The 24,542-nt window shown below is 42.7% G+C and overlaps 2 protein-coding genes across 3 annotated transcripts; one reads left to right on the top strand and one right to left on the bottom strand.

The window, feature by feature from the left end:
* Window positions 1-220: 220 nt before the first annotated feature.
* LOC146606837 (kelch-like protein 10) lies at window positions 221-6,378 on the top strand. 2 transcript variants are annotated; one of them, XM_085349353.1, is made up of 5 exons: window positions 221-583; window positions 2,470-2,956; window positions 3,955-4,533; window positions 5,664-5,813; window positions 6,048-6,378. In XM_085349353.1, exons 2-5 carry the CDS (start codon window positions 2,540-2,542, stop codon window positions 6,345-6,347), a joined length of 1,446 nt encoding a protein of 481 aa, XP_085205479.1. In that variant the 5' UTR covers window positions 221-583; window positions 2,470-2,539; the 3' UTR covers window positions 6,348-6,378. The 2 variants fall into 2 exon arrangements, with proteins under 2 accessions (XP_085205479.1, XP_085205478.1); XM_085349352.1 differs by lacking the exon at window positions 221-583 and adding an exon at window positions 913-1,534.
* Window positions 6,379-7,121: 743 nt separating this feature from the next.
* LOC146606836 (gonadotropin subunit beta-2-like) lies at window positions 7,122-12,010 on the bottom strand. The gene is made up of 2 exons (XM_085349369.1): window positions 11,993-12,010; window positions 7,122-7,377 (listed from the first exon to the last, which is right to left on the bottom strand). The coding sequence occupies exons 1-2, from the start codon at window positions 12,008-12,010 to the stop codon at window positions 7,144-7,146; spliced, it is 252 nt and encodes an 83-aa protein (XP_085205495.1). The 3' UTR covers window positions 7,122-7,143.
* Window positions 12,011-24,542: the final 12,532 nt, after the last annotated feature.

Below are 24,542 nucleotides of genomic sequence, written 5' to 3'. Positions count from 1 at the left end.
CATTAGAAAATCACAATCTCGATTCATATTTATGTGCGATCTCATTTCCAAATGACAACGATTTAAAAAAAAAAGAAAAAAAAAAGACGACGACGATTGTACCGCATTTTGATCCGGGACGTAATCTGCATGAAAACAAGCGCTCACTCTTTCTGCTCAACAAATGAAAAGGGCGGAGCCTTATACCACGTGATACAGAAGCTGCGCCGTGGGATGCTAAAATTAGCAGGGGAAAAACAACGGAGAGCACGTCAGGGATGACGAGAAAGTGACAGGAGAAAATCCGTCCCGGTCAACCACCCAAACATCAATAACGGGAACCTTATACAGCGCTTCCCTATACACGCTGAACTTCCGCAGGCACAAAGAAATTACGGAGGCTATCACTTATCACCTGACCAAAGATATGGCTCCCATCAACACTGTGCAAAACGAGGGATTTAGGAAAATGATCAACACCCTAGACAAACGCTGTCCCGCAACTATTTTTCTATTGTTGCACTACCTGCTCTATACACGCAGTGTCGAGCAATGGTGGAGACGGAATTTCAAGCAGTACAACATTTTGCGGCAACAACAAAACGTGAGACATTTGTTGTTTTTATGTTTATTTATTGTTTTTATGTTCAGTCTCAACTGTTAGGAAGTTGATGTGCAGTTAATAAGTGCAATAAATATTTATATTGGAAAAGAGAATCGTGATCTCAATTCTAAGCCAAAAAAATCGTGATTCTCATTTTATGCAAAATCGTGCAGCCCTACTGCAGACGATCTCCTCCGTGACGTCTCTCCTGTACAGTGCAGAATCGCTGCATCGATTGCTAGCAGGGTGACTCTGAAGTGCACTACTGGATGTCCACGAAACGTTTTGCAGCGTCAAAAAATAAAATTGGCTACTTGATTTCACCTATCGCTGGTTATTTTTAGAACATAACACCCGCTGTAAACGAGGGACAGCTGAGAAATATAACATTTGAATCCCTTTTCTCTTTTGCCCTGAGGTGCAGGGAAAAATATTAACAAGTCGATGAACATCATTTACAGATATATTGGGTAAATGCCCAAGACATCTATAGAAATGTAAATCGCTGCTTGATTCATTCATTTGCTTAACTTGTTTTGGACCGTAAACCAGGCGCGAATAGGACACCGGAAACAAAGCTCCCCAAAGGCGTTTCCGCACCGGAAGTAGCATATGCTAACGTGCACACAGTCAATTAACGGAATGATGCACTATGATTTTCAAATATAAACAGAGTAGTGACACTTTCCAGGCAGCATAAGTTAACGTAATCAGTAATTTAGACAAAGTACCTCACAAACTGTAGGCGGCTCTCTAAAGGAAAACACTAAACAGGAGATTTTTTAGAAGTTTAAACATCTTGAGTAACATCTGAATAATGACCAGCGCCCGTAGTACCGTCTTTAGGGAGCTTTTTCTGGATGGACAGGTTTGTGACTCTGTGATCCGAGCTGGAGATGTTGAGTTTAAAATTCACAGGATCATCCTCTGTAACTGCAGTGCATACTTCAGGTGAGCAGGCCTGTGTTGTTTGGCTGTGGTTTGGTTCTGCATTTATCCTACTTCAAAGTTTTCATGTAACACAGTGCAGCAGGTATTGGGAGGTTTCAATGTTACACTGTACTTTTTGATCACTAGAAATGTTCTGGAGCAATTTTTAGGGGGGGAAAAAAAAATCAGTCCTGTATTTTTATTTAGTTATTTATTTTGGGAGGTTTGTTGGGATACATATATAGTGTAGGTTTGTGTTTGACTCCACAATGAGCCGTTAAGAGGTAGTTTGAAAGATTACAGACGCTATAAACTGGCTTTCTGATTATATTTCATCAGCACGACAACAGCAGCAGCAGTTCTAATAAATTTGTGCACAAACTGGCCTGCACCAAAAGGACCACATCAGTGGTGATATTAGCTGTGCCTTCACCAGTTTAGCTGAAATTGTATGTCTAAATAGGCAGGTAATCAATTTAGGGCCAGACTGAGAGGTGGCCAATGATATGCCATTTCTGTTGCAGTGGGACATGTCCGCTCTTTCCAATTCTGTCTAGTCAGTAAATTTGATAATGTGAAATTCAGTTATTATATTTGCAGCTATTTAATGCCTGCTGTCCCCTGTCGCTCTAACCCTGTTACTGTATAGGAATATTTGCTACAATGCCTAGACAACTCTATATCTTTCTGTCTGTCTAAACATAGCAGCAATGCTGAATGTTTTTCTGCACATGTCTGAATAGATGACCTTAAATAGGAGATTGCCCATTTGAAATCAAGTCATTTTAGATTTTTGTTACTTTAATTTCATATCTCTTTGATCACAGCTTGCTCAAGTAAGCATGCAGCTGAAAAATTATACAAATGCTATTTAACTATGAGCTGCACGACATCAGGTACTTTTTAAGTTCCATGACAGAGAGACAATGTGAAAATGCTGATCTGAATCTGCACAGGGATCTCTTCTGCTACAAACCACTACCATCAAACAAGGTCTACAACTTCCCCACTGTGTCTCCAAAAGCAATGAGCCTCATTTTGGAATATGCCTATACCCAATCTGTTGTGGTGACGGAGGACAATGTACTGGAGCTGTTGGCGGAAGCAGACCACTTTATCGTGACTGGCATCATTCAAGCCTGCTGCGACTTCCTGGAGAGGAAGCTTTGTGTAAATAACTGCGTCAGTATCTACAATCTGGCACACTTACACAACTGTCCTGACCTCAGGGGAAAGGCCTTTCTCTACATCCTCCATCACTTTGAAGAGGTTGGTGCACTCTCCTTGGAGTTCCTTCAGCTCTCTGTGCAGCAACTATCAGATCTTATCGAGAATGATGAGCTCAATGTGAAGCAGGAGAGCACTGTGTTTGAGGCCATTCTCAGATGGATCAACTATTCCCCTGTGGAACGTGGGTGTGACATGCCCGCACTGCTCAAGCAGGTAACTGAAAATGGGATATCAATTTAATTGCTCCTCTAAGTGCATTTATTTTGTTTATTACTCAGTGAGGGGCTGTTGAATGAATGGTACAGTTTGAAAGTATAGAAAGCAACTTCCGCTGTAGCAATTTGAATTGGGAATAAAAAATAAAACATAAGCTTGATGCCTGATGCAAAAAAAAAAGAAGTTTGATTGTACACTATTGTGTTTACAGAGTTGGGTGTCCAGGCCGCCCACCTGCTCGCCCATCAGCCTTTTATGGCTGACGTGTAAAAAGCTAAAATTGCAATGGCAGAATTACTCAAACTTAAGGCTTGGTAATAGAGTTAATGTAGGGGAATCATTCTTCTTCATTCTTAATCACATTGGGGGGTGGGGTGGGGGTGGGGGGGTGTTTCTAATTCACTTGGGAGTGTGCATCAGAAGGTGCTCATCATTTAGTCCTTAATAAATTGTAAAAGTATTATTTACACTTGCGTCCAGATAAAACTGGCCGTTGATTTGTAGTTTCAGAAGTGCATTATTGATAATGTGTCTGAACTGCACTTTAGCTTTTCTGACAGAAAAGTTGACTATGCCCATAGTGTTCTGCCAGAACTTACTGACTGGACCTTAGGCATTTACAACAGGACAAACCCTCATTGTGGGACCTGTTTCTACAGCAGGAGGTTACTCAGTGCTCAGATAATGGCATTGAAACTTGACTGTGGCACCACTGCTTGTTTGGAGGTAATGCCATGACCTGCCTTTGTTGTTTGGCAGGTGATGCTGTGGCTCTTTACAGGTAATGTTAGGGTCTTTAAGGGCAATGCCACAGCTGATTGGAGGCAATGCCAGGAGCTACCATAGCTATCTGGGTGATTCCATGACATTTTGATTATAGGGATAGTGCTATACTTCACTAATGGGTGGTGGCATGGTGGCTACATCCAACTCTTATATACAGTCTAATGTTGTATTTCTTGCCTTTTTCCCTTATGATTCTTGTTTTCATCCAGGTCCGCCTACTATTAATACCCACTGAGTACTTGGTTGGCACTGTGAGCAGAAATGATGTGGTGAGTAGTAGTCCGGCATGCATGGATATGGTAACCACTGCCATGAAGATGCTAAATGAGTCCATTGTGGAGAGACCTATACCCCAAACACGCCTGCCGTCTGAAGTCTTATTGGCCGTTGGTGGTCCTTTACCAAGTAACAAGATTGAGATGTACAATGTCCGAGCTGACTACTGGGTGCCGCTGAGCTTGACACCGTATCGGGGATTCTACGGTTATGCTTACCTCAATGGATGTGTCTATTGCATCGGAGGTTTTGATTTCACAAGCTTTTCAAGTCATGTGAGAAGGTTCAGCCTCACCAGCCAAACCTGGACAGAGGTGGGGCCGATGCATGAAGAGCGGGGCTTTCTCAGTGTGGCCACACTGAATGGCTGCATATATGCTATGGGCGGGTGCCAATACCAAAAGACACTGAAAAATGCAGAACGATATGAGCCTGACACCAACCAGTGGACTATGATTGCATCGATGCACAAGCCCAGGGCAGAAGCTGGTGCTGCAACACTACACGGCAAGGTAAGTGGAATTGAGGTAGTGGAAGATCTCTGCCATGTTGGTTTTGTGGAGAAAGTGGTGGACAAAGTTAACTGGTAATGCTAACAACCTTGGTTAACAAGCTGCGTCAATAAAATGTACAGTCAAATAATTCCATTAGAAATGCACCAAAAGATGCCAATGCCTTAATCTGTCAGTAATAATAGATTAATAATAATGGATTGGATTTATATAGCGCTTTTCAAGGCACCCAAAGCACTTTACAATTCCACTATTCATTCACTCTCACATTCACACACTGGTGGAGGCAGCTACAGTTATAGCCACAGCTGCCCTGGGGCAGACTGACAGAAGCGAGGCTGCCATATCGCGCCATCGGCCCCTCTGGCCATCACCAGTAGGTGGTAGGGTAAAATGTCTTGCCCAAGGACACAACGATCAGGACAGAGAGCCCAGGGATCAAACCAGCGACCTTCCGGTTACAGATACGCTTCCCAACCCCCCTGAGCCAAGGTCGCCCCACAAACGGGGTGACCTTGGCTCAGGGGGGTTGGGAAGTACACTTCCCAAAGCAGTCACAAACCCAAATTTTAGCCAGGACGCTATCCATATGGATTAGGTTTTTTTTGGTCTTTTGTGTCTGGCTGTAAAAAGGATTTTTAAGGCTATGTAGTTGGATTTACAACATATGGGGATTTATTATCTTTTGGAGCCAGCCAACCAACGTATTTATGCACTGGAACATGAGCCCACAGTAAAATATTACTTTTCTGTGAGCTTCTGTGCAAAAAACATTTTTTTAATAGTCTTATAAAGCTGGCCAATGGGAGTAATTTTTAAAAAGTGAATATTTTTTTTTAGATTTATGTCTTTCCAAGCTCCTTAGAATACGATGACCTGGATGACTGAGAACCTTCACAGACATTTTTAGTGTTTGTAAGTTTTTTCTGGAAGCTGAAACATTTAATTCTAGTAAGGCAAGGCAAGGCAAATTTATTTGTATAGCACAATTCAACAACAAGGTGATTCAAAGTGCTTTACAGAGACATTAGAAACAAAAACAGATAAAAGGCATGATTTAAAATTGATTAAAACAAGCAAGCAAACAAACTAACTAGTAATTTTGACTTAAACTTGATTTTAATTTCTAGGTGTACATTTTTGGTGGTGTTACTGAAGATGAACCTCTGTCATGTGCTGAGTCCTACAACCCTGACACCAACCAGTGGACACTGATCACACCCATGGAAACCGGGAGGACTGGGGGAGCCGTGGTCGCCTACAATAACGAAATCTTTGTAGTAAGAAGAGCTTAAAACATAATCTTATTACGGACAGAAATTCAAACATGGAATGTTTACTGTACCTGTATTTGGGAGTCTGTATTATTTTCCAAGTACCATGTACTGGGTTATTGGAATGTGATTTCTATAATTACCCTAGAATCAGATATTTTGGAATCTGGAGACCTATTTACTTTTTTACAACAGAACATTTTTACGTTACAGACTGTAACAAGTCCTTTGTCTGCACAGGTTGGTGGCTTTAACGGTATCACTCAGTTGCGTAGTGTCATCGCATATGACCCAAGAACAAGACGCTGGCGCAACGTTGCTCCCATGTTACACCCTCGTCAAAGCTTCGGCATTGCAGTGCTGGAGGACCAGCTGTATGTGGTTGGAGGTTTCCACAATGGCGGCTTATTCTGCAATCTGGAGTGCTATGATGAAAAGACCAACAGGTGGTACATTGTCAGCGACAAAGGGATGACCCAAGGTGCTGTCAGTTGTTGCGTTCTGAAGCGACACCCCGATCTGACTGCTTATCTTCCATAATTATTTCACATAAAGAAATAAAGAAATACATTTTTCATCAATAAAAAACTGGCTGTTTCTCTGCTTAAGATCCTGAGGTCTGACATCCCAGTGAAAAAGTCTCTTTTAGCTGAACAGAGAACTTGAACTTTCTTTTCAACATGATGGGCATTGCAGCTTCCACATTTTATGGCCACAAGGGAGGTTAACAGCTATGATATTAAGATCCCATTGGTAAAAGTCAAATCGTTTCTTCACTAATAGGTGATCCATTCAAGCCGCCATCTTCATCTCTACCACCAGCGTTTAGCCAGCTCAACCATCTTCAATGTAGTTTTCTTGCCTACTTTAATGTCCAATTAAAGTAGATGAAATCCAATTAGAGTCACAAATTAGAGTTACTAAGGCTGACTGTAATCGGATCCACAGTTTATGAAGTAAATGCATCGTGTCACATCAGTAAGACTTGAAACTAGCAATGGGACATAAATTCTTCATAAACTGTTGAATTAGGTTATATATCACTTTACAGAAAGAACTTTTTTCCATGTAAATTTTACACAGATGTCATTTTGAATCTCTGCTGGCCTTAGGATATGAGGAAAGTTAAAGTTACTCCAGCTGTGGCGTCAACTTTCAGACGTCAGGCGTCAATTACCTTTTATCTTTTTTTAAGACACTGTTTGAGAGAAATATTCATCATGTGTTTATTTCGATAGCAGAAACTTTTTTTTTTTTGTAATTACTGGTTGATTCTAAACAACAGGGCAGCTTCCGTATACTCTGTATAATGTGTTTAAATATGATTGAGCTTCTTTTAGTAGTAGAAAGGGATGTCATTCATGCAGAAGTCAGGTTGCAGGCTCTCAAAGGTGCAGTCAGATGTGTCCATGGCACAGCGACCGCAGTGGCAACTCAAAGCCACAGGGTAGGTGACGATCGGGTCTACACCAGGTGGGCAGGCGGGAAGCTCAAATGTTTTATAGTACAGGTCCCGGTATGTGCACACATGCTGGTACACATTGCTGAATGGTATCTTGATGACAGGGTCCTAAAGGGAGGGGAAATGAAAACAGTGTCCTTACAAAAATGTTGTTATAACACTACAGAAGCAACTGTTTTTAAACAAGAAATTCACCTAAAATGTTAAATGAAGTTTCAAAGTCCTGGTTTTAGGCATAAAGTCTTACTGTTAAACTGTTGTGCATCACAGTGAGGGAAAGTTGATGCTTTCAATGAACCATGTGCCAACACAGTGCAGGGGAGCTACCTAAACGCTACTCCCACAGAGGTTGATTATCTTGTTAATAGTGTTACATCTTCAGTGCGTTCAAGTCTGCATACTGTGCTCCTCAAATTTAGAGCTAATGGACTCCCTGGTATAACTCACAAAGGTACACCATAAAGTCATCAAATATACTTTGTTGAATACTACAGGGGAGTGAATATGGGGGGAGACACATCCGGTCTTGAAAACAGTGTGATTCTTTTTACAGGAAATCTTTTTATAGCACCTCTGGAATGTGGAGGGCTGACGCCTAACCCGAGATGGTCAATGTGTTGCTAATGTTTGTTTTGCTTTTGTTAAGAGTGCATGTGGAGGATTCGGTACAAAACAGACAAGGGACATGAGAAAACAAATAAGAGATGCAGTTTTTATGGAACAGTTTAATAGGGGGCTCATAGTGATAAAACAAGTGGAGTGACATTGCTTAAGGAAGTCACTGATTAAATTGTGGATAAAATAAATTGTGGCACTAATAGTGATTTAATGATTTGAGAAATCCTGAACATGATACTTGTCTGTTATGCTGAATACTTTATCGCTTTCATGATTTATAGTTGGTTGTAAATAAGATGTTTGATTTAACAGATTTGTTTTCCAGGATACAGGTTCCAGGTGGAGCTGGGAGTTAATTCAATTCAATTCAATTCAATTTTATTTATATAGCGCCAAATCACAACAAAAGTCGCCTCAAGGCGCTTCATAGATACAGAGAAAAACCCAACAATCATATGACCCCCTATGAGCAAGCACTTTGGCGACAGTGGGAAGGAAAAACTCCCTTTTAACAGGAAGAAACCTCCGGCAGAACCAGGCTCAGGGAGGGGCGGCCATCTGCTGCGACCGGTTGGGGTGAGAGAAGCAGATGAAGTTAAATGAGCTTAACATGTAACTGCTGACTAATGTTTTTACACAGGGTTACAGGTTGGCGGGAGATTGTTTTAGAGAGAATGTGTAACATTCTTGTACAGGTCTCAGTAGGGAGTTGACACATGGCGGAAGCCAGGTGCAAGAGGAGGGTCATTTTAATTTGTAGGTGTCGTGAGGTGCCATGACGAGAAGTGAGTGAGGAAGGGCGCCTACAGGATGGAAGCGGAGGCCAGGATAGAGGCTTGAGGAGGATCAGTGATCATCTTGAGGAACGGCAGAAATAGTACAGGCAGCTGTGCTACTGAGCTTGCAGGAGATTGAGAGGAGTCTTCCCACAGCAACGTTTTAAATAAAATGAGAGATTCATCGTGGACATTGAGGAAGACAACTAAGGTGTACGACGTGCTCTGCCTTAAATCTTCAGCAGCGTTGGAACATGAGAACCTGAGGGATGAAGGGAGCGTGCCAAGCTCCAAAAGTGACGGCTCGTACCACAACAGCAGTCCAGTTGAAGGGGACAGGCGGGACCTAGTTCCATTGGTCTCAATGTGCAGTAGCAGATGAGAGTTTGGTGGAGACAAGCTCATCTCCAAATAACACGGGTGGCAAAACAGAGGCAGAATAAACCCTCTGACCCGTGCAACGACTAACCAGTAGTCTACCTGGGAAGTTGAAGAAAGAAGAGAAGGATCGCAGAGCATCATTTCACTCAAAGAGGAGGTGGCTGCGTGGCCCGAGGAGTGAGACAATAAGAGGAGTGTTGGCCTTTTCGAGGCCAAAGAGGAGGAGTATAGAGATGAAATATTATTTTACATTCATAATCTATGTTACTATTCATAATCCTTATTATTACTGTTGCATCATTTATGATTTATCATTATTGTCATTTCATTGACACATTTATTGAAACTGATGATGTTATATTAAAGTCTGTATTTCAGGTGTTAGCATAAGCACATAATAATCTTTCATTGCAGGTGCAACTGTAATCATGTTATACACATATTGCATAATTAAAGGGTTGAAGCTTGGTCAAGTTAATTAATGGTTTGAAGCTACGGGCAGCGCGATGTCTGGCCGATCAATGGAGCAAAGTTCAGCTATTGAAAGGTTGCCTACATGTTTACAGTATAATTTACTACATATTGCCTGTGTGCATTCAGCAGCCTGCTGCATTGGAGTTTGCCTGGTAACAGATGACTCAAACGGAGTCAGGAAGTATACTTCTAAAATGTCTTTGTTTGTTGAGTGAGGTCATGTACTGAGGTTAAAATACAGACATAAGTCTGCCTGCACACAGACTTGTGTTGCTTGTAAACGGTATGCTCATGCTCTGTTCTGAAGTGCAGAGAGTAGAATAACAGGAAGCATCTGGAGGAACAGAGGAAGTAGCGGTTCCTTTTTTAGAATATGTCCTCACTGGAGTTACTGGTCATCATAAGTATAAATATCACACCCACCTATTGTCAGGCGGGAGATTGAGCCTGATGTTTTGCAGAGCCCATCTTCACCACATATGTATTTTAATAAAATCATTTGTGTTGACCCACTATGGACTTTCTGTCCTATGTCTCTTCCTCAAAAATTCGAACCGCGACAGTGGCAAATGTCAAACTCCTACAGTCTCCTCAGTTCTCCTCAAATGTTCTTGTCACATGCACAGTGAAGTTGCAGCTTGTTGGAAACACAGTGCCATTCATCCAATCAGGCAGGGTGATGGGTTTGCTCTTCTTCTCTGATGCTGTTCGTCCACACTGCTGCTGCTTGCTGGGACTCTTTGCTCAGGACTTTGCTGCTGTCTCTTTATCTGCCATGTTATTGCTCTTTGGAGCTGCATTCCTTGTCTTCAGGGAGGAGTGAGAGCTCGCTTGTGAGTTTGAGAAACACATGGCACCGTAAATAAGTCAGCCAGAAACTTGGCCTGCATGTTTCCTTTCTTAAAAGCAGAAAATGAAATTGTAGTTGTTCTTGGCTGATCAACACAAAACCTTTTTCCTATGATTATTTTTCATCTACAATGTAAATTTTGTCTCTTTTTCACTCTTTTTTTTCTTTACAATAGCTGGTGACCTGCAGAATCACCGCTCTCACAATTGGAGGCAATTACTTTTACACAGCGCACAAAAACACTGTGACGTCAGACACATTCACACTCACTTTTTTCATGTGCATAAATAAATCATATGGCTGGTGATATGTGCCATGGTGATCCATGAGTATGATCACAAGTTTATTTATTTTTCAACCCAACAAAACAAATAACAAAAACATGATGCTGATGCTATGAACACTCTACACACATGAGTCAAGATGCAGAAAAACTGCTCACGGAAACGCTGCACACTCCAGTTATCACAGTTATCACAGTTCTGTTTCCCTCTCTTTGAGGAGTTCTCAGCCAGCTCTCGATCTGATAATGTGTAGCTTGCTCATCAGCTCAGAAGAGACCGCAACGCAACCTCACACAGTGGTTGCGTGCTTTGCCCACAGTGGCATAGACTTGCACTTTCATATTCAATTCAGCTTCTCCATCATCCATTACAACGCAGTTTTCACACAGTGACTGCGTGCTTTGCCGCACACAGTGGCAAAGACTTACAACGCAATGATCATGCACTTTATCGCACACAGTGATAAAGAATTTCAACGCAAACTCACACAGTGGTTGCGTGCTTTGCCGCACACAGTGGCAAAGACTTAAACTTACTTGGTGTTGCTTAGCATGTAATATCAGCCTCGAATCCCGCCGATCGTCATTCATCGAGGAGAGAAAACAGACAGCTAATCCACCTGCCCGATGACAAATTCTCACGTCTCGGGACTTTACTACAGGAACTTCCTGGCTGACCTCAGTCTTTCAGCGTGTCTCTTCTCCCCTCGGTGAATGTCGACTCCAGGGCTCCGGCTCTCGAAGGACCAATTAATGATAGGTTTGTAGCTTGAACCTATTCGCTGGAACGTTGAAGACAATATAATTACACAGCAAAAGCATTGAACACCAAGTAGGCAAAGTTCTTCGTGTTATTCATGCATGAGGGAGACGTGTCGTTCAAGTCGGGGGTCAAGTGTCGTTCCACCACTTGACCCCTGTCAGACTCTCAGCCATGCCCGCCCACCTGCCTGCCCGGCTGGGTGACGAGAATCTCCCATCAGCCCTTTACAGCTGCGGGGCGAAAAAAAGAAGCAGAGAACTGTGTATTTGTACATTTTTTGATTTGTCTTTATGTTCAGCAGAGCTTCTACCACCCAGGCCAACCTGACCTGCCCCAATGCACCGCACGCATTTTAGTTGAATTATTCTAATTCCTGAAGCCACATCAGTCCAGCTGATCCCAGAGAAACACTAAAACGTCCAGTAGATAGTCCGTACCGGTGCGAGGTCTTATAAAAACTGAAACTAAATGTTTGTCAAACAGTCTAAGAGCCAGAGAGTGAACTAATACACAAAACAACCAACCCTCAAACATGAGAGTGCTTCTGCTACATAACTGTGTTTGTGTTATTTTTGTACCTTGACCCAGTCCTCCATGTCGCCATCATCGATGACCTCCAAGATTTCCTGCTCCTCGATGGTCAGCTCGTCTGGCTGAGAAGCCTGCAGACAGACAAACACGTTAATTCAAATTAAAGCTGCGATGTAACAGTTTAACCATCTTCATTTCACCCGTGATGTATATTTTTCAAATACCGCCACACTGGTGAACGGACAAAAATGCTCACTGTGGCTTCAACAACATCAGCCAGAACACTGAAGAAAACACTGAGACCATGCCTGCATTTATACCACACTTTACTCAGGACTCGGGTAATATAAAACAACTAATACTCCAAAGCAGCCCAAAACTCAGACTTACACTAGAATTTCTGTACAAATTCAGAGAATCATTAGTGCCACAAAGTTTGGGAAAGTAAATCTAAATGGGGGTTGAACACGACTGGAACTGATTAAAAACAGCCAAAACAAAAAGTGTCTTTACTTCAAAGTCAGAATTATAATTGGTGACATGTTAAAACAGAATCTAACATAAACATTCTTGTTTGGAAATAGCTCTAAGATGTTAGGAGAATGTGGCAAATGAGATCACAGGATGGCAAAAATGTACTGTAAAATGATATGTTCTTGTTTCACTTGAACAATACCACCTATGTTTGCACTTATGTAAGAACAAGTATCACTGCTATGGAGTTTTCATGTTTTGCATGCAGACTCAGGGCTGCTAGTCTCCTCTTGGCATTTTCTTATTTAAACATTGGTGACTTAGAACCTCAAAGTTTAGCAGCACAACACTCTTTTTCCTTTTTCCATCAAACATTTCTTTCAGCCATCTGTTTTTATCAGTTTATATGTGGCTGTAATTAATCTACGGCAGACCCGACCATGTTTCCATGCTTTTCAGCATGCACTTTATTCACGCTTGTCGTTCACACACTGGCTGCAGCTTTCCAGCTTGCAGCCACAAACTCCAACATGAACAAACAGTCAGGACTGAATTCAGACTTTAAGCCAGCGAGGTGTGATTGTCGTCCACATGCGTCCGCCTACCTTGCAGCCGCACCGCAGACCACACCCCACCACAGTGGCTAATATTTATTCAATAACCACAAAGTACAAAAGATAAGATTAGATATTTTATTTTTCAAAGATACATGATTATACATAGAATAAAGAAAGGTTCTATAAAAATTACACATGGTGTAGAAAAACATTATAACATACAAATGAATGTTTTATGAAAATCTGACATGTTTATTCAAAGCATAAGAATAAAAGTTTTATACAGGGAGTGCAGAATTATTAGGCAAGTTGTATTTTTGAGGAATAATTTTATTATTGAACAACAACCATGTTCTCAATGAACCCAAAAAACTCATTAATATCAAAGCTGAATGTTTTTGGAAGTAGTTTTTAGTTTGTTTTTAGTTTTAGCTATTTTAGGGGGATATCTGTGTGTGCAGGTGACTATAACTGTGCATAATTATTAGGCAACTTAACAAAAAACAAATATATACCCATTTCAATTATTTATTTTTACCAGTGACACCAATATAACATCTCCACATTCACAAATAGACATTTCTGACATTCAAAAACAAAACAAAAACAAATCAGCGACCAATATAGCCACCTTTCTTTGCAAGGACACTCAAAAGCCTGCCATCCATGGATTCTGTCAGTGTTTTGATCTGTTCACCATCAACATTGCGTGCAGCAGCAACCACAGCCTCCCAGACACTGTTCAGAGAGGTGTACTGTTTTCCCTCCTTGTAAATCTCACATTTGATGATGGACCACAGGTTCTCAATGGGGTTCAGATCAGGTGAACAAGGAGGCCATGTCATTAGTTTTTCTTCTTTTATACCCTTTCAAATTCAAATTTTATTTGTCACGTACACAGTCATACACAGTACGATATGTAGTGAAATGCTTGGACAACTGCTCGTGACCTAAAGAAAACAAAAAAGGAAAAGGCTATGAATAAGACAGGAAATAAATATGAAAAATTAAAAAGGGTAAATTTAACTAGGAAGGAATAAAATATAAATTAAGGTTAAAAATGAAATAACTGTACAACACAAATTAGAATGAAGGGTAAATTTAACTGGGAAAGAATAAGATAAAAAAATAAATAAATACATATATATATATATATATATATATATATATATACATATATATATCTTGCCAGCCACGCTGTGGAGTACTTGGACGCGTGTGATGGAGCATTGTCCTGCATGAAAATCATGTTTTTCTTGAAGGATGCAGACTTCTTCCTGTACCACTGCTTGAAGAAGGTGTCTTCCAGAAACTGGCAGTAGGACTGGGAGTTGAGCTTGACTCCATCCTCAACCCGAAAAAGCCCCACAAGCTCATCTTTGATGATACCAGCCCAAACCAGTACTCCACCTCCACCTTGCTGGCGTCTGAGTCGGACTGGAGCTCTCTGCCCTTTACCAATCCAGCCACGGGCCCATCCATCTGGCCCATCAAGACTCACTCTCATTTCATCAGTCCATAAAACCTTAGAAAAACCAGTCTTGAGATATTTCTTGGCCCAGTCTTGACATTTCAGCTTGTGTGTCTTGTTCAGTGGTGGTCGTCTTTCAGCCTTTCTTACCTTGGCCATGTCTCTGAGTATTGCACACCTTGTGCTTTTGGGCACTCCAGTGATGTTGCAGCTCTGAAATATGGCCAAACTGGTGGCAAGTGGCATCTTGGCAGCTGCACGCTTGACTTTTCTCAGTTCATGGGCAGTTATTTTGCGCCTTGGTTTTTCCACACGCTTCTTGCGACCCTGTTGACTATTTTGAATGAAACGCTTGATTGTTCGATGATCACGCTTCAGAAGCTTTGCAATTTTGAGACTGCTGCATCCCTCTGCAAGATATCTCACTATTTTTGACTTTTCTGCACCTGTCAAGTCCTTCTTTTGACCCATTTTGCCAAAGGAAAGGACGTTGCCTAATAATTATGCACACCTGATATAGGGTGTTGATGTCATTAGACCACACCCCTTCTCATTACAGAGATGCACATCACCTAATATGCTTAATTGGTAGTAGGCTTTCGAGCCTATACAGCTTGGAGTAAGACAACATGCATGAAGAGGATGATGTGGACAAAATACTCATTTGCCTAATAATTCTGCACTCCCTGTAAAGCACCTTGAGGCTACTGTTGTTGTGATTTGGTGCTATATAAATAATAATAACAATGAAGAGGCCTGTATAACACACAGATTTTAGGCTGATAGCCATCTTCACATCTTACTTTCAGCAAGAAAGTAAGCATATTACTTTGGTTATTAACCACTAAGGTATTTTCTTTTTTTTAGCTGTAAACTAAAACAAAAACAAACAAAAAAAGAACACCTACAGGCAAAACTAGGCACAATTTAGCTCTATGACAGTACAGAGAAGCTGCCGTAGCGCAGTTAAAATAATGGCCAGCATATGGATTGACTACACACACACACACACACAGACAGGAATAATTTACCAAAAACATTACATTACAGAGAACTGAACTTTTCTACAAACAGAGAGATCATAATGGAACAGAAACATCATAAGCAAGGATGTTTCTGTTCTTTTTGCTTGTGAATGACCCCTCCAATAAAATGACTAGCTAGTGTTTACAGAAGTGAATATGCATATAACCTCACGTGGTTATTTAAGTTTTGTAATGAGTGCAAAAACAAAAACAACAGCAACAAAATCAACAACAACAATATTATTAATAATAATAATACCAGAAGAAAGGAATATAATAATGTAGAGCGAAAGATGGCTCCTCCTCCCTGAGCCTGGTTCTTCACGAGGGTTCTTCCTGATAAATTGAAGTTTTTCTTTCCCATTGTTGCCAAAGCACATTCTCATAGGGAGTCATATCATGTTGGGGTTTTCAGTGTTTTCTCTCTATTAATGTAGGGTCTTTACCTCACAAACAGCTTGTTCGCCTGGGCCATTCAGGCTGTTAACAAACCCTATCCTCTTACGCTCCACCCCTGCCCACTCACCTCACCAATCTGACCCATGGTCTCAGTAACTTTCATATATTTTGCTTGATTGTATATATTTCTCCTGTTTGTTATTTATTCCTGCTGTTTTACTATTTATATCTTATACCCCCACAGTTGCTATGGAGCACTCATAATTTCGTTGTACATGTAAAATGACAATAAAGGGCCAGAGCACCTCTGACACTTTCTGTGTAATAAGCAGGAATGTAATAACAAGGCAGTGATAACTGATTAAAATGCATCAGGAAGTCTGGAATGAACTGAAAACATGTATGCATACATAGTTGTGGGGAGTCCCCCTTACTGGGGGGGGGGCAGGATGACAGACCAGGGGGCTCCTCCAGACAGCATTTTCTATCTCCCAGCTGGAGTTTTTGTTTGTCTGTGACTGGAGAGTCAGATTTTTGTTGAGCTTCACACTTGCAGACCTAAGTCAGTTTGCAGAGATCCCTCCCACTCTGGCTTTTATGTCCTAGATTTCTTATCTGAAACAGTAATATTTCAGTGACTGCTGCTTGTACCACAGGTTAATACACGCTACTGATCCCTGATAGGAGAATCATCAATTTTGGCAACAAAGAAGCCTGGTGGATGTTTGTTTACAGTCTGATGATGGGACATCATGCTCTGCATCGTCAAAGTTTGCCTCCTCATTATTATTCATACCCAGTAATGTGAAGTATGCTCATATCTACTATAACTGAACCAACCTGGTGCTCTTCATTTATGGAGGCTGTTGAGTCTGAATGTTGGATGTTGTGTATCTTGTGTTCTCTGGGCTTTGTTGTCCTCAGTCTTTTCGCAGGATCAGAAAACAAAACCAGGAGGCGCGTAAATGTTTCTTCAAATGTTTCTTCTGGATGATGATAAGACTGTGACACGGGATGCCACCTTTGGTCTTGTGATGAAGCAAAGCTCAGGAAGAAGTGGGATTAAATGGTACCCACATGTGTGCTGCTGAGAAGGATGTACAGGGGCACCTGCAGCCAAATCCAAGCCTCAGGTTAGTTGTAGTTGCAGAACGCTATAGGACTGAGACAGCTGAGGCATCAAATGTTTGATTAAACGGATGAAAAAGAGAAGTTTCTTCCCTATAATTATCACTTCTTAAAATCTGTAGCAACTTCAAGTCTTTCAGCATGCTGAGCATGCAAAGAATGTGACAATATATTTTTGTTCAATATTTAATTTCTTTTAGTTGCAATTGTTAAATGAAAAAATATATATATTCTTATAATTTAGCAAACTAATTTATCAAAAAAAATATACATATATCTGTATTAGTTTTAATAAATTAATTTGACACCTGTATTGAAAATACCATATTGTATTCATACAGAATCAGTTTGGTATCATTGTTTGTCTGCTCACTGATTGTTGAAACTAAGAGCTACTTTGATCTGTTTAGATCTAAAGTATCCAAAGTTGAGCTCTGATGTTTCTTCACCCCTGTGTGTGTGATATGTGATTCCTACATGCTGGCAGAGCAGCAGTTTGTGCTCACAGATGGTGACGGTGTGGAGAGACGGTGGTGTTTCCTCAGAAGAACCAGCAGAGTCACTTGCTGACTGATGCTCATCTGCACTGCACAGAGGAAATCAACTGACCGAGGTTTGTCCAGTGACGTGTTATGAATGTATATTTGTTTTATGCTTACAGTTATGTTTTTCTTGACAGAGGCTCTGCAGAGGTTAGACAAAGCAGAGAAAACATGTGCTTTACATTTTACTGTGATTTATTGAGATATTTGTTGCCTGATGTTCAGCAGGAATGGAGAAATAGAATCAAAGGGAGATGTTTTTGATGTTTTTGTAATGATGTAAGTAAATCTTCAATATTATTTATTTGCTTGGTTATATTAGGAGTGTTTCTGAGTGAGGGGGAGAAGAGTCATCATCCAGGTAAAGTGACGTAGATCAGTGGATACACTTGTCTCCCCTTTAAAGGAGACAATCCAAGTCATCCTTAAATGTTAGTGCTTTCAAATACACAAACATTTTTAAAGGACAAAAATGAACATCCAACTTTGACTGTAACACAAAATAAATCTTTCCATGTGTGTTTTCAAACTCTCAGATGGGCAGCATATCAGTCTTGGACTGTCTAACCTGCCGGAGCAGCACTGAATGACCACCACACATGAGCATGTTCCTGCAACATTCAGCATCTGATCCTTCATCTGTGTGCTTCTGCTTTTGGTAAGTAGAGTTACCCAACTCCAGTAACTCTACACACATGCCATCCATTTCTGACGGCCTGGTTACTTCCTGTCAGTTACTTTAGAAACCATGTGGTCACCTGACCTAACACTATTCAAGTGTCACATGTCAAACAGCTGGAGAGGAAACTACACCAGTGTACTGGGATGTTTCACCAACACGTGCCAGATGCTGTTCCTTCATGGTGACATCACAGAGACAGCCCCACCCACCTCAGGACCTCGCCATTTATCATGATGATTATAATGATGACAGCGAGCGGAACTAAGACTGTAAAAATCCACGACCAGAATTTTTCTTTCTAATTATTAATGAATACTGAGAGCCTCTTTCTGTGTTTTGTATGTTTTGGGGTTGTTTTTTTTACCTCATTTGTTACTAACAAAGTTCACCAAACTCACACAGTTTACATTCTGTATGTTTCCATCTTTACCAGCCACACTCTAATTGCATTTAAGAAAATAATCCTTAGAAATCGTCATTTTTCTCTTTTGTAATTGATGATAATTCAGTGAATATAAGATAAGATAAGATAACTCTTTATTGTCATTGCACAGTCATACATAGTACAGTAGTACAATGAAATTGGAAAAACTGTCCTACGTCGGCACTACATATAACACAACACGATATGACACATCACAACGTAACAAACAACACAACACAGTAACACACTGCTTACTTCTATTGCGTCACACATTGCTTTAAGTTTTTCAGTGTCCAGTTATTTTTTACTGCTGTTTAAATTCTCTGAATGTTTGACCCTGTAGACTGTTTGATGGACTGCTTGTCTTCCTGTTTGTAACCGCCGCCTGTTTTTTTTAATAAAGATTTGGATTTCTGACTTCAACACAGCCTCTGCGTGTCCTCCCTTTGAGTCCTCTTCCTCTGTGAACGTGTTGCATGTGTCACAGATTCATTTTATTAGCAGCTTTCCCACAGTGAGTTGCATCAGCATTCATTCACAGCACATTTCAGAAGGATTCAGATTAATACAGTGATCTTATAGTCAGAATGATCCTGACAGAGTGCCACTGTAAACTATCTTTCATCAGGTAAATTTCAAAGTTCAGTATTTCAAAGCAGGAGTTATGAAGACTCATACTGGCATTAGGACTAATAATATGTACTTACAAAGTCAAAGTTTTTTAATTATGCTAGAATATTGGAAGACAATCAACTTTTAGTGTTTTCCGCATATTAATTATTCTGAAATAGAGACGTGACCCTAACTGTACAGAAGCAGTAAACAACTGACAATCTTAACAGACATCATTGGCCTGAGCCGTCATGCACAGTGAGTCTGATCCTTTGCTGTGAGAGTCTGACAAGCATGTTTCTGGTCAGTTTGGAAGAAATAATATCACAATGTTGATCTTTTTTTCAATATTCCTTCTCTTTTACAACACAAACTGTGATCAAAGGTACTTATGTTCACAGCATGTAACTATACTGACAGTCCAGGGCATTGTGGTCTGTTGAGCTAGGGTTAGCAATTCAGACATATGTAATCAATATTAAACGTCTCTGACGTGGGCCACTGTCCACAGTGTTGGGAAATCCATACCAGGCTGGAACGAGTCAAGGTAGGTGAGCATCCACGAGAAGACACAGCAGATGCATCCTACTAATACTGACAGGACCAGGAGACTCCAGAAACCGAGCATCTTCTCTTCAGTGCCATCCTCGCCTGTCACCCTCTCTGCCCGCAGCTGAGTATGGAGTAGATAAGGGCGCAGAGAAACCCTTATTACTAATTTGTATTATAATTCAATTTTCATGAAATATTCATATTCAGTATTGGTCCTTTTATATTAATAACCACGTATCCACCCAGGCTCATGGTGGGGCAGGGCTCTGTCCTGGGATACTTGAGTACAAGGTAATGTACACCCTGACCAGGTATCCAGTCTGTCAGAATTGTTTTCAATATTTGGTTCAAAAATATGAGTGACAACAAAAATCCAACTAGGATTCTTGCATATGATGAATGAAGTCTGTCTTTGACTGAATTGTCCAGCTGATCCATCAAACCCCCAGCAGGTGAACCTTATTCATGACATAACACCGCGACAATGTAAAAAATGAAACAGCAACAGTCTAAATGTAAAGTGCATTCTAAAGTCCTCTTCAATAAATCATATGCAAAGAGTCATTCAGGACTGTAAAACGTGAACTACAGAACCCAGAGTCTTCATCATTAAATCTCTGGTTGCTTCGTTTTTCTATCCTATATCAGATACTTTAAGGTTAGGTTAGGTAAACTTGCATTCTCATGGTGAGGCAAAATGCTTTATGTGTGTGTGTGCGTGTCATGAACGGCTATAAAAGGCCTATAATTAAAGAACAAAGCGGGGTTTGAGTTCGAGTTGCGGCAGACTGTCACTACTTGTAAATGGAACGCAGCCTTCCTACGGCGGACAGCTAATAACAGGAATCGGACGCGGTCCACCCAAGTCCACAGCAACCACCATAGCAACCGCCTAGCATGACCTTAAAAACATATTCTGTCTTCATAACTATCAAAACCATGAAATGATTTGCAAAGTGTGAAAGTGTTACAGCTGCAGAGAGCTATGGCGGTATCTTTGGAAGCTGTTTACACAGCTAATAATATACGATGTAACCATGGAGACAGTCAGTCACGTGAGCTAGCGGTGCATGTTTACTACAGTGAATAAGGTGATTGTGTGCACAGCGTCCACACGCTGCAGAGGGTAAAGACATTACTTCAATATTGTTTTATATTGATATATATTTGCCTTCTGTTGACCATCACCTCAGGTTCACCATTACAGTTTCAGCATACAGATGCACACTGTCTAAATATCAACACATTCAAAAACTCATGTCTCAGAAATAAGCACAGCTGTTCATGTTTGTCATTAGAGTTTTATTTGTAAGAAAATTATGAACTTCATATTGTGTATCAAATAAAAGAACATTTCACAACTCTGAGTCAACAGAAACAGGAAACAGAAATGTCTCTGAAGGAAATTTCCGTCCCCGGTTTCCTCCAAGGCGTGAGCGATAAGCAGAGTTTTGTCCTTTCCTTATAAGATTCCTAATTATTCAAAGTAACACTCAGGTATGCCGCTCAGCTGGGTTAGTTACGACGTCGGGAGCAGCTTGGGAGAACAAGGAAACACAGACTGCTTCAGGTTGCCTTCCCAAATCGACTCAAAGGTTTATTTAGTACATAACAGCTTATATAGAGGAAAAAAAGGTTCGTGTGTCAGCAGGTTCCGGTACAGACCAAATAAGGAAACGTCTTCCTGCCTTCTGAGCAAAGAAGTATCCTTTGTGTAGTTTATCTCTTCAGTTACAATTTATGATCATCCCAGCAAAATACACTCCTAGACATAGAATACAAAGTTCTTTCATTAGTGAATTCTGAAACAAACCACCTGGCCTTTAACGAGCCTTTTTCTAAGAGATAAAGAAGGGAGGATGGGAGTAAGGAAGTGGTCTCGTCTCTGTGGTATTTTCGACCTTGGGGTACCAGCCTGTGATTCTTACACATCAATTCTTGGGTCAGAGAGAAAGAGAAAAACAACTAGTAAATGGGCCTTATTGAGTAACTCTTTTCTGTATAATATCACTACAAAACAATATCCTGTAAATGCTACCATGGTATCAAAATATCACAACAGTCTCTAATGTAGACATGTACAGTGTAGTGTAAGCATTAAAAGATCATAAAAGAAAACACTCATAAGACCCTTATGAAAAGGACACCGAGGGAACAGTTTACCCTGCCCGGGATAGGGTTACCGGGGCCCCGCCCTGGAGCCAGGCCCGGGGAGGGTGCCCGAGGGCGAGCGTCTGGTGGCCGGGCCTTAGTCCATGGGGCCCGGCCGGGCACAGCCCGAAGAGGAGACATGGGCCCATCCTCCCGCAGGCCCACCACCCGCAGGAGGCGCCATAGGGGTCGGGTGCATTGTGTGCCGGGTGGCGGCCAGGAGTGGAGGCCCTGGCGGACTGACCCCCGGCTGCCAAGACTGGCAATAGGGACATGGAATGTCACCTCTCTGGTGGGGAAGGAGCCTGAGTTAGTGCGTGAGGTTGAGAGGTACCGGCTAGATATAGTTGGGCTCACCTCTACGCATGGCTTGGCCTCTGGAACCAGTCTCCTGGAGAGGGGCTGGACTCTGTCTCAGTCTGGAGTTGCCCCTGGTGAGAGGCGGCGGGCTGGGGTGGGTATTCTAATATTCCCTCGGCTTGCTGCCGGTACGTTGGGGTTTTTCCCGGTGGACGAGAGGGTTTGTTCCCTGCGCCTTAGGGTCGGGGAACGGGTCCTGACTGTCATCTGCGCTTATGCGCCGAGTGGCAGTTCAGAGTACCCAGCCTTCTTAGAGTCCCTGGGGGGGGGTGCTGGAGGGTGCTCCACCTGGAGACTCTGTTGTCCTGCTGGGAGACTTCAATGCTCACGTGGGTAACGACAGCGAGACCTGGAGGGGCGTGATTGGGAGGAACGGCCTCCCTGATCTGAACCCGAGTGGTGCTTTGTTATTGGACTTCTGTGCTAATCACAGTTTGGCCATAACGAACACCCTGTTCGAACATAAGAGTGTCCATAAGTGCACGTGGCACCAGGACGCTCTAGGCCGTAGGTCGATGATCGATTTTGTAATCGTATCAGCAGACCTGCGACCATATGTTCTGGACACTCGGGTAAAGAGAGGGGCTGAGCTGTCAACTGATCACCACCTGGTGGTGAGTTGGATCAGGTGGCGGGGGAGGACGCTGGACAGACCTGGTGCACCTAAACGCGTAGTGAGGGTGTGCTGGGAACGTCTAGCAGAGGCCCCAGTCCGCGAGATCTTCAACGCACACCTCCGGCAGAGCTTCAACAGCATTCCGAGGGAGACTGGGGACATTGAGTCCGAATGGACCATGTTCAGCGTCTCCATTGCCGAAGCTGCGGCATTGAGCTGCGGCCGCAAGGTGGTTGGTGCCTGCCGTGGTGGTAATCCCCGAACCAAATGGTGGACACCAGAGGTGAAGGGAGCCACCAGGCTGAAGAAGGAGTCCTATCGGGCTTGGTTAGCCTGTGGGACTCCGGAGGCAGCCGACAGGTATCGACAGGCCAAGCGGAATGCAGCTCGGGCAGTGGCTGAAGCAAAAACTCGGGTGTGGGAGGAGTTCGGAGAGGCCATGGAAAAAGACTTTCGGACTGCCTCGAAGAGATTCTGGCAAACCGTCAGACGTCTCAGGAGGGGAAAGCGGTGCTCTACCTGCACTGTGTATAGTGCTGGCGGAGCGCTGCTGACGTCGACTGAGAAAATTGTCAGGCGGTGGAAGGAATACTTCGAGGACCTCCTTAATCCCACTGACACGTCTTCCAAGGAGGAAGCAGAGTCTGGGGATGAGGGGAATGACCCGCCAATTTCCGGGGGCGAGGTCACTGAGGCAGTTAAACAACTCCTTGGTGGCAGAGCCCCCGGTGTTGATGAGGTCCGCCCCGAGTTCCTGAAGGCTCTGGACATTGTAGGGCTGTCCTGGTTGACACGCCTCTGCAATGTAGCGTGGAGATCAGGGGCAGTACCTGTGGACTGGCAGACCGGGGTGGTGGTCCCCATCTTTAAGAAGGGGGACCGGAGGGTGTGTTCCAACTACAGGGGGATCACACTCCTCAGCCTCCCTGGGAAAGTCTATGCCAGGGTGCTGGAAAGGAGAGTTCGTCCGTTAGTCGAACCTCGGATACAGGAGGAACAATGCGGTTTTCGTCCTGGTCGCGGAACACTGGACCAGCTCTTTATCCTCTCCAGGATACTTGAGGGTGCATGGGAGTTTGCCCAACCAGTCTACATGTGTTTTGTGGACTTGGAGAAGGCATTCGACCGTGTCCCTCGGGGTGTCCTGTGGGAGGTGTTGCGGGAATATGGGGTGTCTGGCCCATTGCTACGGGCCATTCGATCCCTATACAACCGTTGCAAGAGCTTGGTTCGCATTGCCGGCAATAAGTCGGACTCGTTCCCGGTGGGTGATGGGCTCCGCCAGGGCTGCCCTTTGTCTCCGGTTCTGTTCATAATTTTTATGGACAGAATTTCTAGGCGCAGCCAAGTGGCGGAGGGCTTTCGCTTTGGTGGCCTCAGAATCTCATCTCTGATTTTTGCAGATGATGTGGTTCTGTTGGCTTCATCGGGTGAGGGCCTCCAGCTCGCACTGGAACGGTTCGCAGCCGAGTGTGAAGCAGCGGGAATGAGGATCAGCACCTCCAAATCTGAGGCCATGGTTCTCAGCCGGAAAAGGGTGGAGTGCCCACTCCGGGTCGGGGATGAGTTCCTGCCCCAAGTGGAGGAGTTCAAGTATCTCGGGG

The sequence above is a fragment of the Diplotaxodon limnothrissa genome, unplaced genomic scaffold (assembly GCF_057381915.1).
Source record: "Diplotaxodon limnothrissa isolate DT_005_m unplaced genomic scaffold, D_limnothrissa_male_GT1.1 unmapped_scaffold_6, whole genome shotgun sequence".
NCBI lineage: Eukaryota > Metazoa > Chordata > Actinopteri > Cichliformes > Cichlidae > Diplotaxodon > Diplotaxodon limnothrissa.
This window is presented reverse-complemented; position numbering and strand designations above follow the sequence as displayed.